Source organism: Haliotis rubra, unplaced genomic scaffold, assembly GCF_003918875.1.
Source record: "Haliotis rubra isolate DU_JTF1 unplaced genomic scaffold, ASM391887v1 Scf316, whole genome shotgun sequence".
Lineage (NCBI taxonomy): Eukaryota > Metazoa > Mollusca > Gastropoda > Lepetellida > Haliotidae > Haliotis > Haliotis rubra.
The window spans coordinates 960,139-978,857 of record NW_025766987.1 but is presented as its reverse complement, the minus strand read 5'-3'; the positions used below and the strand labels follow the sequence as shown (position 1 = coordinate 978,857).

At 40.1% G+C, this 18,719-nt stretch overlaps 1 protein-coding gene across 2 annotated transcripts in view; it reads left to right on the top strand.

Moving 5' to 3' along the window:
* LOC124283451 (coadhesin-like) overlaps nt 1-17,006 on the top strand; it is a 71,357-nt gene extending 54,351 nt beyond the window's left edge. Inside the window, exons 6-9 of one of the 2 annotated variants that reach the window (XM_046719511.1) lie at nt 4,710-4,901; nt 6,737-6,928; nt 15,899-16,090; nt 16,563-17,006. In XM_046719511.1, the coding sequence (XP_046575467.1) occupies nt 4,710-4,901; nt 6,737-6,928; nt 15,899-16,090; nt 16,563-16,888 (902 nt within the window). In that variant the 3' untranslated portion in view covers nt 16,889-17,006. The remainder of the gene's footprint in view (nt 1-4,709; nt 4,902-6,736; nt 6,929-15,898; nt 16,091-16,562) is intronic. The other variant, XM_046719514.1, reaches the window with a different exon arrangement.
* The last annotated feature ends 1,713 nt before the right edge of the window (nt 17,007-18,719 follow it).

Here is an 18,719-nt window from a genome sequence, read left to right as displayed (position 1 = left end):
GGTAAAACAAACATTGGAATTCGACTTTCTTTGGAAATTAGAAGGAATCAGAGAAGTTATTACACTTTACCGCGCTAGTTCTTACAATTTGCCGCAGTTTATTACAATTTACCGCGCTTGTTATTACAATTTGCCGCAGTTTGTTAGAATTTTACAGCACCTGCATCTCACTTCGACTGATAGAAATAATCCCAAATATTGCCTTTTTTCGTTCATTTAACACGCCAGTGGTGGAATGTGACCATGATTAAGTCGAACAAACACTTGAATTCGAGTTTCTTTGGAAATGAGAAAGAATCAGAGATTTTATTACAATTTACCGCGCTTGTTATTACAATTTGCCGCAGTTTGTTAGAATTTACGGCTCAAGCCTCTCAGTTCGAATGATAGTAGAAATAGCCCAAAATATTTCCGTTTTTTTCCATTCATTTAACATCCCAGTGATGGGATATGACCATAATGAAGTCAAACAAACATTGGAATTCGACTTTCTTTGGAAATTAGAAGGAATCAGAGAAGTTATTACATTTTACCGCGCTAGTTATTACAATTTGCCGCAGTTTATTACAATTTACCGCGCTTGTTATTACAATTTGCCGCAGTTTGTTAGAATTATACAGCACCTGCATCTCACTTCGACTGATAGAAATAATCCCAAATATTGCCTTTTTTCATTCATTTAACACGCCAGTGGTGGAATGTGACCATGATTAAGTCGAACAAACACTGGAATTCGAGTTTCTTTGGAAATGAGAAAGAATCAGAGATTTTATTACAATTTACCGCGCTTGTTATTACAATTTGCCGCAGTTTGTTAGAGTTTACGGCTCAAGCCTCTCAGTTTGAATGATGGAAGAAATAGCCCAAAATATTTCCGTTTTTTCATTCATTTAACATCCCAGTGATGGGATATGACCATAATGAAGTCAAACAAACATTGGAATTCGACTTTCTTTGGAAATTAGAAGGAATCAGAGATGTTATTACATTTTACCGCGCCAGTTATTACAATTTGCCGCAGTTTATTACAATTTACCGCGCTTGTTATTACAATTTGCCGCAGTTTGTTAGAATTTACAGCACCTGCATCTCACTTCGACTGATAGAAATAATCCCAAATATTGCCTTTTTTCGTTCATTTAACACGCCAGTGGTGGAATGTGACCATGATTAAGTCGAACAAACACTTGAATTCGAGTTTCTTTGGAAATGAGAAAGAATCAGAGATTTTATTACAATTTACCGCGCTTGTTATTACAATTTGCCGCAGTTTGTTAGAATTTACGGCTCAAGCCTCTCAGTTTGAATGATAGAATAAATAGCCCAAAATGTTTCCGTTTTTTTCCATTCATTTAACATCCCAGTGATGGGATATGACCATAATGAAGTCAAACAAACATTGGAATTCGACTTTCTTTGGAAATTAGAAGGAATCAGAGAAGTTATTACATTTTACCGCGCCAGTTATTACAATTTGCCGCAGTTTATTACAATTTACCGCGCTTGTTATTACAATTTGCCGCAGTTTGTTAGAATTTACAGAACATGCATCTCAGTACGACTGATAGAAATAATCCCAAATATTGCCGTTTTTCGTTCATTTAACACGCCAGTGGTGGAATGTGACCATGATTAAGTCGAACAAACACTGGAATTCGAGTTTCTTTGGAAATGAGAAAGAATCAGAGATTTTATTACAATTTACCGCGCTTGTTATTACAATTTGCCGCAGTTTGTTAGAATTATACAGCACCTGCATCTCACTTCGACTGATAGAAATAATCCCAAATATTGCCTTTTTTCGTTCATTTAACACGCCAGTGGTGGAATGTGACCATGATTAAGTCGAACAAACACTGGAATTCGAGTTTCTTTGGAAATGAGAAAGAATCAGAGATTTTATTACAATTTACCGCGCTTGTTATTACAATTTGCCGCAGTTTGTTAGAATTTACGGCTCAAGCCTCTCAGTTTGAATGATAGAATAAATAGCCCAAAATGTTTCCGTTTTTTCCCATTCATTTAACATCCCAGTGATGGGATATGACCATAATGAAGTCAAACAAACATTGGAATTCGACTTTCTTTGGAAATTAGAAGGAATCAGAGAAGTTATTACATTTTACCGCGCCAGTTATTACAATTTGCCGCAGTTTATTACAATTTACCGCGCTTGTTATTACAATTTGCCGCAGTTTGTTAGAATTTACAGAACCTGCATCTCAGTACGACTGATAGAAATAATCCCAAATATTGCCTTTTTTCGTTCATTTAACACGCCAGTGGTGGAATGTGACCATGATTAAGTCGAACAAACACTGGAATTCGAGTTTCTTTGGAAATGAGAAAGAATCAGAGATTTTATTACAATTTACCGCGCTTGTTATTACAATTTACCGCGCTTGTTATTACAATTTGCCGCAGTTTGTTAGAGTTTACGGCTCAAGCCTCTCAGTTTGAATGATGGAAGAAATAGCCCAAAATATTTCAGGTTTTTTTTCATTCATTTAACATCCCAGTGATGGGATATGACCATAATGAAGTCAAACAAACATTGGAATTCGACTTTCTTTGGAAATTAGAAGGAATCAGAGATGTTATTACATTTTACCGCGCCAGTTATTACAATTTGCCGCAGTTTATTACAATTTACCGCGCTTGTTATTACAATTTGCCGCAGTTTGTTAGAATTTATGGCTCAAGCCTCTCAGTTTGAATGACAGAAAATATCCCAAAATATTTCAGTTTTTTTTTCATTCATATATCATCCCAGTGATGGGATTTGACCATAATGAAGCCAAACAAACAATGGAATTCGACTTTCTTTGGAAATTAGAAGGAATCAGAGAAGTTATTACATTTTACCGCGCCAGTTATTACAATTTGCCGCAGTTTATTACAATTTACCGCAGTTTATTACAATTTACCGCGCTTGTTATTACAATTTGCCGCAGTTTGTTAGAATTTACAGAACCTGCCTCTCAGTGCGACTGATAGAAATAATCCCAAATATTGCCTTTTTTCGTTCTTTTAACACGCCAGTGGTGGAATGTGATCATGATTAAGTCGAACAAACACTGGAATTCGACTTTCTTTGGAAATTAGAAGGAATCAGAGATTTTATTACAATTTACCGCGCTTGTTATTACAATTTGCCGCAGTTTGTTAGAATTTACGACTTCTGTCTCTCAGTTTGAATGATAGAAATAGCCCAAAATATTTCAGTTTTTTTCCATTCATTTAACATCCCAGTGATTAGATCTGACCATAATGAAGTCAAACAAACATTGGAATTCGACTTTCTTTGGAAATTAGAAGGAATCAGAGAAGTTATTACATTTTACCGCGCCAGTTATTACAATTTGCCGCAGTTTATTACAATTTACCGCGCTCGTTATTACAATTTGCCGCAGTTTGTTACCGTTTTCGATTAATGCCGATGTTTTCAAAGTCCGGGGTTTGATTTTTGTAAAGCTGGAATTCGACCTTCTTTGGAAAGTAGAATGAATCAGAGATGCCGATGTTTTCAAGGTCCGGGTAGGGATTTTTATAAAGCTTAGTCTCACATTTTAGCATCATGAATGTTTCCTTGCATAATAGGCAATGAAATGTATTTTATTACATTTTACCGCAGGGGTTATTACAATTTGCCGCAGTTTCAGTTATTACAATTTGCCGCAGTTTTTATTACAATTTACCGCGGCTCAGTTATTACAATTTACCGCGTTTTTTATTACAATTTACCGCGGTATTACATTTTACCGCGGTGTTATTACAATTTGCCGCATTTTATTACATTTTACCGCGTTATTACAATTTACGTCGTAACAACACCCTACAGCGCATGCTCAGTGAGTTGTGGAGGAGGCAGCCAATCACGTTCCAGAACAAGGTCATGTACTAACCCAACCCCAGCTAATGGCGGCAGTCCGTGTGTAGGGGAGACAACTGACACCAACAGCATAGGCTGCAACACCCATCCATGTCCAAGTAAGTGCGTGAGTGAGTTGAACAATTTAAGCCACGTAGGCATTATTTCAGCCATATTGTGACTGTAATGAGTTATTCATTAATAATACAGAGTGAGTGAGTTTGGTTTGACGCCGCTTTTAGCAATGTTCCAGCAATATCACGGTGGGGAACACCGGAAATAGGCTTCACACATTGAATCCATGTGGGGAATCGAATCCACGTCTTCGGGGTGACGAGCGAACGCTTTAGCCACTAGGCTACCCGACCGTATATAATATCGGCTATATGTATAAATAAACACCCGTGAAGATCCTAACACAAATTCCTCTTCAGCAACTCATGCTTATCATAACAGGCGACTAACGTGATCGGTTGGTCAGGCTTGCTGACTTCGCCGACGTCGATCCCTGGATTGTCTTGTCCAGATTCGATTATTTACAGGCCGCCGTCATATAGCTGGAATATTGCTTAGTACAGCATTAAACAACAAACAAACAAAAACAGTATTGATATCATAAGGTTACTCTATACAGTGACTGTCTAAAACTTAGTAATACACGTTATTTGAAGTTATTTCTAAATTTGGTGTTGAATGAATGTACCACAGCTGCAGGACCAGACCAAACATGGGTACCTCCTCCTCCTCCAAAACTTGGAAAGGCAAAATCCTCCCTATGTGACCGATAAATCACCACATGCATCTCATAGATTTTATGGTTGTGTATGGTTTGTTACAGTTGATGGTGGATGGAGTGACTACAGCGCGTGGACAGTGTACAGCACGTGCACAGTTACATGTGGAGGGGGATCTCAGTTCAGGACCAGAGACAGGACGTGCACCAACCCTGCCCCAGCCCACGGAGGTCGGGACTGTGACGGTGATACCAGGGACAGATCTGAGAGGGACTGTAACACTCATCCCTGCCCAAGTGAGTAACGGAAGTAGCTATGTTAATTTAGGATATATATAATTGAGTAACTGAGTTTAGTTTTACGCCACTTTTAGCAGTATTCCGGCAATATCACGTCGGTGGACACCAGAAATGGGTTTCACACTTTGTTCCTCTGTTGGGAATCGAACTCGGGTTTTCGACGTGACGAGCGAACGCTTTAACCACAAGGCTACCCGACCGTATATAAAATCGATAATATGTCTACATAAGGACCCATGAAGAGCCGAAGAAAATTTCCTCTTCAGCAACCCATGCTTATCAAAAGAGGCGACTAAAGGGATCGGGTGGTCAGGCTTGCTGACTTCGTTGACGTCGATCCCTGGATTGTCTGGTCCAGACTCGATTATTTACAGACCGCAGTCATATAGCTGGAATATTGCTGAGTGCAGTGTTAAACAACAAAGAAACAAACAAAAAACAGTAATGATATCATAAGGTTACTCCATACAGTCTAAAACTTAGTAATACACGTTATTTTCTGAAGTTATTTCTAAATTTGGTGTTGAATGAATTTACCACAGCTGCAAGGCCAGACTTTACATGGGTACCTCCTCCTCAACCACCTGGAAAGGCAAAATCCTCCCTATGTGACCGACAAATCACCACATGCATCACACAGATTTTATGGTTGTCTGTGGTTTGTTATAGATGATGGTGGGTGGAGTGACTACAGCGCGTGGACAGTGTACAGCACGTGCACAGCTACATGTGGAGGAGGATCTCAGTTCAGGACCAGAGACAGGACGTGCACCAACCCTGCCCCAGCCCACGGAGGTCGGGACTGTGACGGTGATACCAGGGACAGATCTGAGAGGGACTGTAACACTCATGCCTGCCCAAGTGAGTAGTGGAAGTAGCTCTGTTAATTAAGAATATGTATAATTATATGAGTGAGTGGGTGAATTTAGTTTTACGCCACTTTTATCAATATTCCCGAATATCACGTCTGGGGACACGAGAAATGGGCTTCACACATTGTACCCATGTGGGGAATCGAATCCGGGTCTTCGGCGTGACGAGCGAACGCCTTAACCACTAGGCTACCCCACCGCCCCAAATTTTAAAATAACCTTAAGATTTTAAAATAATCTTAGAATATGGTACACACGCTTTCGAACAGCTAACCATAGACTACCCATAGAAACTGGAAGATGGACTAATGTTGTAGGATCCGACAGACAATGTACATTATGTAATGAAGCAGTGGGCGATGAATACCACTTCCTTTTAACATGCCCATTTCTAGCAACCCTAAGAAATAAATATTTGCCTAAGTATTTTTGTAATAATCCATCAATAGATAAATTCACCTCAGTTATGAAATCCAGTTATAAACCACTTGCCGTGAAATTAGCCAAATACATCAAGGAGGGCTTATGTTTGTACACATGAGATTTATCATGTGCATAATTGTAATTTATTTTTTGTTATTGTTGCCATGTATAAATTCATACTGTTTATATTGTAAATATCTCTGTATGTTCTCTATGTCACAACATGTGACTTATGAGAATAAACTTTTTCTTCTTCTTCGAATCCAATCCGGGTCTTTCAAGTGAAGTTTCAACCACTAGGCTACCCTACCGTCCCACACATAATTGAGGACACACCTTTTGTGCTGTAATATTACATTGTTTACTTCTAATATACTTCGTGTGTGTAATCAATATATTGAATACCTATTATCGGTTTCAAATGTGGATCGTCACATCGCAGTACTCTGCATATTTCAGAATAAACTGCATTACCAGAAAACAATTCAGGGGAAAGCGTATGAATGAATACACGTATATATTTACGCCCTTGTTTAGTTGACGGTGGCTGGACTGACTGGGAAGAGTGGCAGGATATGGACGAGTGCAGTGTCAAGTGTGGTGGCGGATACAAGGACCAGGACCGCGCCAGGACCTGTACCAACCCAAGCCCGGCCTTCGGTGGAGCCGACTGTGATGGAGAGAGCTACCAGAACCAGACCATCGACTGTAACACCGAGGAGTGTGGAGGTAACTTCACCAACATAGTCATAACTAGATTCAAATTGGTTTATATAATCTTTTATTCCTCCATAGTGAAGAGTACAGAAAGAGAAGACAACATTTATGCAGTTATTTGAGAATTTTGATTTTCATGCATATTTGAGCCGATATCACGTTTTCTTGATCAGTCAAACCCTAGAGTCACAAGGAGTCACTGTAATACAGCTTTGTACATCGCGGTGATGTATTTTATGCACAGAGTGGAAAACTCAATCAAGTCCTCTCTGATCAGGGGAAAGTCAGTTGTACATGACAAGCACTCAGTAAGTTCAGTTGGTTTCATGTTGTGAAGTTTCACACTGAATTCAATTGGCCCAATATTGATTCAACCTGCTTCAGCTGCTGAGATCTCGGCCGGTATGGAAAAGTCACAATTGCACCCATGAAGGGCCACCTCCTCGTGGTGGGTGCTGGGTCACGCTAAGCGCCCTTCAACCCCCGTTGTGGACCCGGGGGGATATATGGTCCACCAACCCGTTTGCCGTGGGTTGCGCCCCTGTGTTGGTGGAGGACGGGAGGCTGGTGGTTGAGGGCACAGGAACCAGGACCAGGTGTTCCTGTTGTCCAACACACCACTTTGCCTTACTTCACCTAGACGGGTGGTAGAATGGGCCCGGTTCTACCAATCGGCTGGTCATGCCAGGCCCTGTGCATAGTGAGTGTTATTGCACAAATTTGATATATTATTTGGTCTTGGCTTTTTGAAATTACAGTTAATCATGATATTGTATTGCCTAGAGTACTATGCCAGAAGGCGGTGGCTCATGGGCCAATCTGGTGATATGGACCTCTAAATTCTGAGTTTCTTAAGACTAATGTCATGGGCCGAACCAGCCTGACATTTGATCTTTAGATTTCTTAGCTATTTATGTACTTATTTCTGGAGTATAACATCCCTGTAGCCCTGGTGTTGCAGTCTGGTTTCCACGGCAGCACCGTCCTTGTTGACACTCGATGGCGGGTGGGGAGCAGGGATGCTGAACTATATTCTTCTACCATGGCTACAAACACTCAATCTGGTTCGTCAAAGACACATAAGCGGAGACATCTTTCTTCTTCGTCTGATGAAGAGGTATCTTCTTTCGTGAATGATTCTTGGCCAAGGTTTTTGGTTATAGCATCTGATGATGGGAATCCATTAAATATTAATCCTTTTGCTGTCTCCAAGGGCATCCAAGGTGTCTGCGGAGAGGTGAAGAATGTTACCCGCCTCCGAAACGGTTCACTTTTGGTAGAATGTGTACGGAGGCAGCAATCTAATCAATCTGCTGGGATTACAGCAGTTTGTGCATAAACAGGTTGTTGTCTCAGTGCATAAGACATTGAACACTTGCAGAGGCATCATTAGAGACAGGTCCCGTTGTTTGTCAGACATGACAGAAGAGGAGATTGTTGCTGAATTGAGAGACCAGGGCGTGACTTCTGTTAAACGTTTTACGAGGAAACAGGATTCAAACGTAATAAAAACACACACTTACCTTTTTACATTTGGTATGACTGTGCTTCCCAAGTCTATTAAAGCTGGATATTGTAATATCGGAGTGGAGATATATGTACCAAATCCACTCCGGTGTTACAAATGCCAAAAGTTTGGCCATGGTGCAAGATCTTGTACCGGCAAATCCGTTTGTTCACGCTGCAGTGGAGCTCACGAGAGTACCGATTGCACTAATGACATCAAGTGCGCAAACTGTAGTGGTGGGCATCTGGCTTCATCAAAATCCTGCCCAAAGTTTGAATGCGAAACCAACATTCTCAAAATCAAATGCACTAATAACATCTCCTACTTTGAGGCCAAAAAACTAGTTAATGCACAGTCAAAACATTCTACCGGTCTGACCTATTCTGAAACAGTTTCATCTTCTTCTCCATCATGTGTTAGGAAATCTACATCAGTTTCAACTTCCTGTCAAACTGTGTTATCCTGGGTCACTGAAACTCAAATCCATTTGAATGACAGTAATCCCATAACACCAGACTTTCAACGTTCTTCAGCCTCGCAGACTGAGGAAACACAACCAGAAGATATACTTACAACTCAGACAACACAGAGTGTTGCCAACCTTTCCAGTAAAGAAAAGAAAAAACTGAGGAAAAAGACTAAAGCACTTCAACTCTTAGAAGAGTCTACTAGTTTGACGCCTGTGACGGTTCAAAATCCATTTGAGCCACTGGACATGGAGATCACTCCTTCACGCACAGGGGGTGGGAGTGACGCTTCCACGCACTCACGATCTCCAGTTAAACCTCCTAAACATTTTAATGACCTTAATACAATGGAATTGCAGAGGCCTTAGGAACAATTTTAACGATCTGCAATTATTATCTCACGATTTTACACCTTCGGCTTTTAGTCTACAAGAGACATATCTGAAAAGTTCAGATAAATTTGAATTACGTCGGTACAATTCATATCATTCGTTTTCACCCCAAGGTAATAGAGCCACTGGTGGCGCTTCTATTTTGGTTAGGCAGGGTGTTATGCATAGCCCTGTCCCTCTTAAAAGCAATCTTCAGGCTGTTGCTGTCCGTCTAACTTTACAGGTAACCTTTACTCTTTGTTCTTTGTACATTTCTCCTTCTTCAGCTCTTCAGCAGTCTGATCTTCAGAATCTATTCGACCAGCTTCCCAAGCCCTGTATCATAATGGGTGATCTTAATGGCCATAACCCTTTGTGGGGAAGTGCCGATATTAACAGTAAAGGGAGAATCCTTGAAGACTTCATGTCTAATAATAATTTATGTCTTTTCAATGATGGATCAGCCACATATTTACACCCTGGTTCTGGAACTTATTCTGCACTTGATTTGTCCCTCACGGACCCAAATATTTATAATGAATTTGACTGGTCAGTACACGATGACCTGTGTGGAAGTGACCATTTCCCCACAATCCTTTCTGCTATAAACCCAAACGATGATCCACCAACAACAAGGTGGAATTTTAATAAGGCCAACTGGCCATTATTTCAGACACTGTGTGCTGACACATTACAGTCCGACCTTTTTGTTAATGTTACAGATCCGATTCAGTTGTTCTCTGATAAACTGAAAAACATTGCCGATGAAACTATTCCTAAGGCTTCTGCTAAACCACATATTCGAAAACCATGGTTTACTGACGATTGTAAACAAGCTAGAAAGTGTAGGAAAAAGGCAGAGAAATACTTTCGCCGCCACCCTACAGTTCACAATTTAAATAATTTTAAAATAAACAATGCCAAGGCTCGACGTACATTTAAACAAAGTAAACGTCAGTCATGGAAGAACTTTGTATCAAAGATCAATTCCCGTACACCAATGACGAAGGTATGGAACATGGTACAGAGAATCAAGGGCAAAGGTAGAAATTCAAGTGTTCATCATCTCAAAGATGGCCACGATCTTTTAACTGATAAAATTGACATTGCAAACAAGTTGGGTGCAACTTTAGCGAGACATTCTTCTTCATCCAACTACAATCCAAAGTTTCAGAAATATAAAGATCATCAAGAAAAATTAAAATTAACTTTCATTCTGATAATGGTGAAGATTATAATGAAGTATTTTCACTACATGAGCTGAATACTGCCTTAACGCAAGCTCATGATACGGCAACAGGTGCTGATAATATCCACTATCAGCTCCTGAAACATTTACCTAATGCTTGTCTTGAAACACTTCTGAACATTTTTGATAATATTTGGATGACAGGGCATTTTCCTCCTTCGTGGCGTCATGCCATTGTTGTACCAATACCTAAGCCTGGCCGGGATCATACAGATCCATCCAACTACAGACCTATTTCATTAACTAGCTGCGTTTGCAAGACCATGGAACGCATGGTCAATAATAGATTAGTGTGGTTTCTAGAATCCAATAATCTAATTTCTAACATTCAATGTGGTTTTCGTAAAAATAGAAGCACTATTGACCATTTGGTTCGACTAGAATCATTTGTTAAAAATTCCATTGTAAATAACCAGCATGCTGTATCAATCTTTTTCGACCTAGAGAAACATGATACAACATGGAAACATGGTATTTTAAAGAGATTTACATGACTTTGGTTTGAGAGGCCGTTTGCCTCACTTTATATCACAGTTTTTAGCTGACAGGCAATTTCAAGTGCGTGTTGGATCAACCCTGTCTGACCATTATAATCAGGATCAGGGGTTCCACAAGGCAGTATTTTGTCCGTTACTTTGTTTAGCATAAAATCAATAGTCTCTCAAAAGTATTAAATGACTCAATAGATGGGTCATTGTTTGTGGATGATTTTAACGTTTCATGTCGTGGTAAAAATATGCATACCATCGAGAGACAATTACAGATGTGTTTAAATAAAATTCATAAATGGTCACTTGAGAATGGCTTTAAATTTTCACAGATAAAGACCAAATGTATACATTTCTGTCGGAAATATAAGCCTCATAAAGATCCCGAACTGTACTTGGATGGCTCTCAATTAACGTTGTAAAGGAAGCCAAGTTTTTGGGACTGATTTTTGACAAGCATTTGACCTTTTACCACATATTAAGTCTTTGAAGACTAAATGCCTGAAGGCATTAGATCTATTAAAAGTCGTGTCCAATTCAAAGTGGGGAGGGGATCAAACTACTCTCCTTCATTTGTACAGATCACTCATCCGGTCAAAACTTGATTATGGCTCCATTGTATATGGTGGAGCCTGTAAAAGCAATTTGAAACTACTGGATTCTGTCCATCACCAAGGTCTACGACTTTGTCTTGGATCTTTCGAACTTCTCCTATTGATAGTATTTATGTTGAAGCTGACGAGCCTTCTCTCAACCAACGCCGTATCAAATTGTCTTTGCAGTATATTACTAAACTATCTTCTAATCAGTCGAACCCTGCATATAACTGTGTCTTCCATCCTCTCTATGAGGATCTGTACAACAAAAAGTCTTCTCTTGTTCCGCCTCTTGGGCTGGGAATTAGACCATTCATTGCTGCTGCCGGCATTGAGCTGGAAAATATAGCTCCTTCCCGTTTGCTTTCTTCTCCTCCTTGGCAATTGGTGAGGCCAGATGTTGACTTAACATTAACCACATTTAAAAAATCCGAAACTAATGATTTACAGTATAAACAAGAATTTAGTCAATTAAGAAATAAATATAGTACATATAAATCCTTATTTACAGATGGATCAAGGATGGTGGCGCGGTGGCTTGTGCCACTGTCATTGGAGTCCAAAACAATATCTTCTCGGCTACCAAATAATAGTTCTATTTTCACAGCAGAAGCTAACGCCATATTAACAGCTCTTAAATATATAAATAAACACCGTAAATATAAACAATACATCATCTTTTCAGATTCTCTTTCTTGCCTTCAGGCGATTAAAACCTTTCTTGCAATCATCCACTTTTATTAGAAATTCTTGAATTGTATAATGAGCTTGCTACTGGCCAATGCGACATCGTCTTTTGTTGGTTACCCAGCCACGTTGGCATTTCTGGGAACACAATGGCTGATATTGCTGCTAAGGCAGCACTCAACAAATCTGTGACACCACTTCTTATTCCATACTCTGATTACAAAGCTAGCATTAGAACTTACATCCGTGATCTGATGCAGAAGAAGTGGGACACCCAAGCAGGTATTAATAAATTACATGCAATAAAACCAACTATCGGTTACACTTACTTGGGTTGTCAGTCCAGATTTGAAGAGGTCATCATACGACGATGTCGTATTGGCCACACAAGATATACGCATGAGTACCTATTAAAAGGTGAGGATCCTCCGTTTTGTATCCCTTGTGATGAACGAATCACGGTCAAGCATGTCTTGCTTGACTGTGTTGAAGTATTCCATCACAAAGGGATATCTATTCAAATCACGAACGATGAAGGATCTTTTTAATAATATCAGTTCTCATTTAGTTATTGCGTTTTTAAAAGAATTAGATTTGTTGAATGAATTGTAAATAGATAAATATTTTATAATTGGTAGTTTAATTCAGCAGCTGAGATTGTTAGTGGCTGTATCCTCACAGGGGGTTGAAGCACTGTAAAATTATTGTCCTCCTGTGGGGGTACGTAAGTCCCAAAACATTCAAACTAAATTTAAATATACCATTAGTTTTAATCGTAGAATATGTGTTATTTTAACTTATGGCTAATTTGTCAAAACTTGCTGACGGCTGAAGGGATGGTGTAAATCCAGCTAGGGTCCATGCAGGAAGCAAATGTACTGTAAGTCCCCATGGTCCCTAGTATGGTGATCTACCTTCAGTTGTTAGCGATCTATAGCCCATTTTTATATTGTGTTGTCCCCCATAGTTAAAATGTTTTAGATTCAATTACTAGTTTTACATATATATCTGTGATAATCTAGTTATTTTACTGTCCTTCGTTGGCAGAATTTTATAATTTCACTTAAATTGTTGATATAAATATAACTTGCTTTAGTCACGATATGGCTGAAATATTGCCGATGTGACTAAAAATCTTAACTCACTCACTCACTCTGACCTCAGGCTGAATGATTTCATTGGTAGTAATCTCTCTGCTGGCATGCAAAATAGTGCATGTTATTGCTGAATAATATTCGTCAATATCAGTCCATTCACAATCCACCACGGGAGGCTTAATACTCCATAGCAGATGGGAAACATCAAAGGTATAGTCCTTCAACCTGCCCCGAGTTCTCGCCTTTTCCTAGAGGACAACCCAGGGGACCTCCCTAGGCCTCTTGCGTGAGTCTTGGTAGAGGTGATGGCAGAGACAAGATGCAGACGACTGGGTTGTGGTCAGACACATTGAAGGGGGAATCGTCTAAGACACGGGCACATACAACATCACTCAGGGTCGACTCAGGCAACACGATATGGTCAATCATATTTCGTGGTCCATGCTGATAAGAACAGAAGGTCCAAGTTGGACCTAAAAGAGAACCAGAGTGTTCACTGAAGTACGGCCTGACCTTTGAATTGACTCGTTCATTCTCCTCGATCGGACATCTTCTGTGAATCTGTAATGAGCACATTTGACTTTTGTATTTAGATCACACATGATGATTACTTCACCAAGATCTGAGTAGCCAGCATATACATCATCGACAATGTCATGGCAAGTACAGAACAGATCATTAGGTCTAGTCACAGCCGGTAGGCACACATTAAATATGTACAAAGGTCTGCATCCAGAAACGTGAGTCTCAACACCAACTAAGAAATCATAGTCACTAGGTACCTCTTGACAATAGCACTGGAATCGCTTAGATATATCCACCTCTAGATGCAAAGAAACCATCAGGCAATAGCTGGCCATCTCCAAAACATCTGGCAAACACTGAATATGGATAAGCAATTTGTGTTAATGAATGGAGGTTATGGTTACCGAGCTGATGTTCACTCAGTCCACAAATGTCCACTTCACACTGTGAGAGGCATGGTTTGAGATATGGCACCCTGGTTGAGACACCTCGACAGTTCCAGCACATGAGAGTAATCCTATCAACTAACATCATGCAGTCGTGTTGTTGTTGTACAGCTATGACCTCGGTATCCATTTACGGACAGCGATACCATCAGACCAAAAGGTAGGATCTTCAACAAGCTTCTTCTGAGCGAAAGGGACATTTACCTGTGCCGAAGTCGTGTGTCTGTATTTGTTGTTCAGAATTCTCACTAAGGACGCCTTGACATCACCCTTCATTAAGTAGTCGCTAATGACAGACTCCTTCGTATCAATGTGGATCCGCCCAATGAAGAAACGGGTGACTCGTTGCCTGGGAAGTGCTGCTCTGAAGTTACGTACCATCCGGTGAGTTAGTGGTGTGACAGTTGACCGTACGGCTCCAGTCACGGTCCAGGTCAACCGTTATCTTTAAATCAGAACACCGGGCCTTGACGTTCTTCTGTCCATTTGAAGATCAAGAAAACTGTATCTCATTGTCTAGTCCAAGCATTTCCTCTCTGTTACCATAACATGGAATCGGTAAACCAAGGGATTCACTCAGTTCTCTGATACACAACTCACTACTAGGGTTAGGATACTAGGATTTCTGTAAACAAACATCTATTCTTAGGCATAGAATGATAAAAAAAAACAGGGGTTACGGGTGGAAATCTTTCCGTATACACTATGTCATTTAGTTCATTAGCGAATTCACCATGGCATGCTCTGAATAAATAGTAGCAATCTTTTGCCAGTTTGAATTACAGAGATTCGCCTGATTTGCCTCGCTTCTCCAAGCGTCTCTTGAGAACACTTTTCAAATATGGAAACCTTTCTGTTTCTTGGCCCCTTCCAAAACGGTTAATCTTGTTGATATCACTGATATCACCATTTAATATATCAAGAGTTGTTGAAATAATCGTGTCCTTGGGACAGTCCGGTGACTCACGTGTACAGAATAGCGATATGAAATCCACAGACTCGTCACGTAACGTACAGTTACTCACCGGTTGCATCGCCATGTTGACTGTCGTTGTATTCACCGCCTTGCCGGGTATCACACATATCATTTCCATCGTCCACACGCATTTCCCAATAAACTTTCGTTCACATAGTCAAAGGAAAGTATTCCTGGGTCAACATTCGTAAGTTCTGTGTGCGATATCTGTCAAATATCCACTCTCGTTCAGAGAGCTCGATTGGCCGTGACTATGCTACGTCCACCATCTTGTCCATGTTCATCGTACATTGTACCCATGTGGGGAATAGAATCCGGGTCTTCTACGTGACGCTTTAACCACTAGGCTGCACCACCGTCCCACATATAATTGAAGACACTTTTTGTGCTGTAATATTACATTGTTTACTTCTAACATACTTTGTGTGTACAATATATTGAATACCTATCTTCGGTTTCAAATTTTGATCGTCACATCTCAGTATTCAGTATATTTCAGTATAAACTGCATTACCAGACAAGAATTCAGGGGAAAGCGTATGAATACATGTATATATTGACACCATTGTTTAGCTGACGGTGGCTGGACTGACTGGGAAGAGTGGCAGGATATGGATGAGTGCAGTGTCCTGTGTGGTGGCGGATACAAGGACCAGGACCGCTCCAGGACCTGTACCAACCCAAGCCCGGCCTTTGGTGGTGCCGACTGTGACGGAGAGAGCTACCAGAACCAGACCATCGACTGTAACACCGAGGAGTGTGGAGGTAACTTCACCAACAGAGTAATAACTGGATTCAAATTGGCTTACACTCCCAGAACTAACCACCTATCCTAACTAACTAGCAGATATGGAAGTTCAATGTCCAGAGTAGCCTCCATTTTTGTGTCAGCATTCGCTGATCGTTCACTCTGTTCCCTAAGTGGGAGAGATTAACAGCTCAACACTGAGGAGTATAGAAGCATTTAAGAAATATGAAACCTTATTGTTTTCTAAGCGCTAACACGTTTGATCACGTTTTTCCAAATGTGGAGAGTTGCCTCCCTTGATCGTGTCAGTATCCGCTGATGGTTTACTCAGTTCCCGAAGTGGGAGAGATTAACAATCCAAATCTGAGGAGTATGGTGGTATTTCAGAAATAATCGTTTTCTAAGCACTAACTTGTTTGATAATTGTTTCCTTCTCATTAACACAATAGGTTGCCTTATTTGAAAATATAACTGATCGATTTCTTGCAGATCGTTGTCGAGACGATGGCGCCTTCCTTGCCCATGCCACCGATGAGAAGCGCTTCTACCAGTGCAGCAATGGCAGGGCCCTCCGCCAGCAGTGTTCAGAAGGTACCGTGTATGACTCCGAGAATTCCATCTGCAACTACGCTGCCACCACAGCAGCTCCCAAGACGGCCGAGTCCTGTCCCGACAGCGGTGTCGTCATGATCGCCCACGAGACTGACTGCACCAGATACTACATGTGCTCCAACGGCAACAAGTACGACATGGCCTGTCCAGCCACCACCCATTTTGATGTCTCCTTGAAGGTCTGCACCCACGGAACATGTTAGAATCAAGATCAATTCAGCCCCGTAAAGACAACTTAACTACATCTCACTCTGACTCTTTATCTAGACGTAAAGCGCTGCTGTTTCTTATATCTTATTAATAAATCATCTCTTGCATGTTTTCACTGTCGATATTTTTTGTCAAAATTCAGATCGTTGCCTCAACGTATACTCACAGAAGGAAGCTATTTAGGTTTGGTTTAAATATTAGCTGAGGAACCATCGCCTTTGAGTCATGAATTCATTGGGCACTTTCTAGGTTATATCATGTCTTACCAGCTTGACGTGGGAGGAAAGTGAAGGCTTTAGATGTTTACCACTTTGCTGAATCCCATGATCATGGTTATACCAGCACATTCAGTACAGGAGAATTTGGGATTCGAACCCAGGATGGGAATGCCTTTCTTATAAATGAATTATTGATGTATATATTATGAATAAGTATAACTCATAAACAAACCTTTCTTTAAAAACATTAGCCAGAGGCAAACACGTCGACAAACGACGGGATGGGTCTTCGGTAAAAAGAGCTCATTTAGATTAGACTATGATACTCCGGCAAAATAAATTGATACCAACGGAGTCGAGCAAGTGGATCACGTGGTCAATATTTGTAGACTTATGCAACTCAAAGGGTACACATCTCCAAGATATGTCCAAAAATATCATGTTTCAGTCGGTTAAAAACATTGTGACATGATAAACATGATGTTTTCAACAGCAAGTAAACTGCATAAATTTAAAGGTGACACAGTCTAATCCTGGTTCTTACTTATGTGATTTGTTTCGGGGTTACATACATATTACACAGTGCAGTACATACAATACATGTACTCTTGTTTGAAGAGGATTAGCTTGAGTGACACCCATACACTTAATATCTGCCTTGAAACAGTGACTGGTAGGGCTGGATATTGCCCTGATTTTCATAGTGCGATATATTGCAATAATGTAAGAGATATTGCAAAATACATATTGTGGTATATTGACTGGAAGGTTTCTGCCCAAGTGCGTACATCATGCATTCATAATAGCTCTCTGTGTGCAACATCATCTTCGTAGTTGCTGTTACACCATACTTTCAGGCTCCCCATCCCCATTGTGACAGTTAAATAAAATGACATAGAACCTTAACGTGGAATGTTTGACTGAAGTATTGCAACAAAATGTTGCGAACATAATGATAAAGGTAATAGTATAACATGATTTTCATGGTCAGTGTTGTTTCCTTCAACAGAATGCACTACAATGCAGTATGTAATTATTGTTACTGTATGTCAGTGATTCATTCAGATTCAACTCCAGTATATACATGTGTTAACATGAACTATTACAAAATGAAATAAAACATGATTTAGTTTAACTACTTGAGCTTAAAATCGCATGTGACCTCCAATAACTAAGATCCTTGACTAGAATGTAATTATACAGTCCTTCACAATTTATAAGACTTAGACCTTTATGATAAATAGATGTCATTTGTCCTATTATGAAACAAACAAAAATAACAACATACTGTGAATTGTGAAATGGTCACTCAAGAGTCAGAGGCCACTAAATTCCTCCAAAATGTCACATATGAAACCATTCAAACCCACAAAACGTTAAGCATTTGGTAGAACATTTGGCACTTTTGGAGCCACTTATAATCACATTTCCACTAGTAAAATGTTACCCGAAACCAACAGAAATAAAAGTATATTTGGCACTTTTAGAGCCCATGTTTTTGCCATTGAAATCAGGGGCAGATAATTCAAAGGGAGCTAACTCTGGATGACTAATATATTGCAGAATCTGAACCATTTCGTATCGCAAGAAACTGTCCCGGTAATAT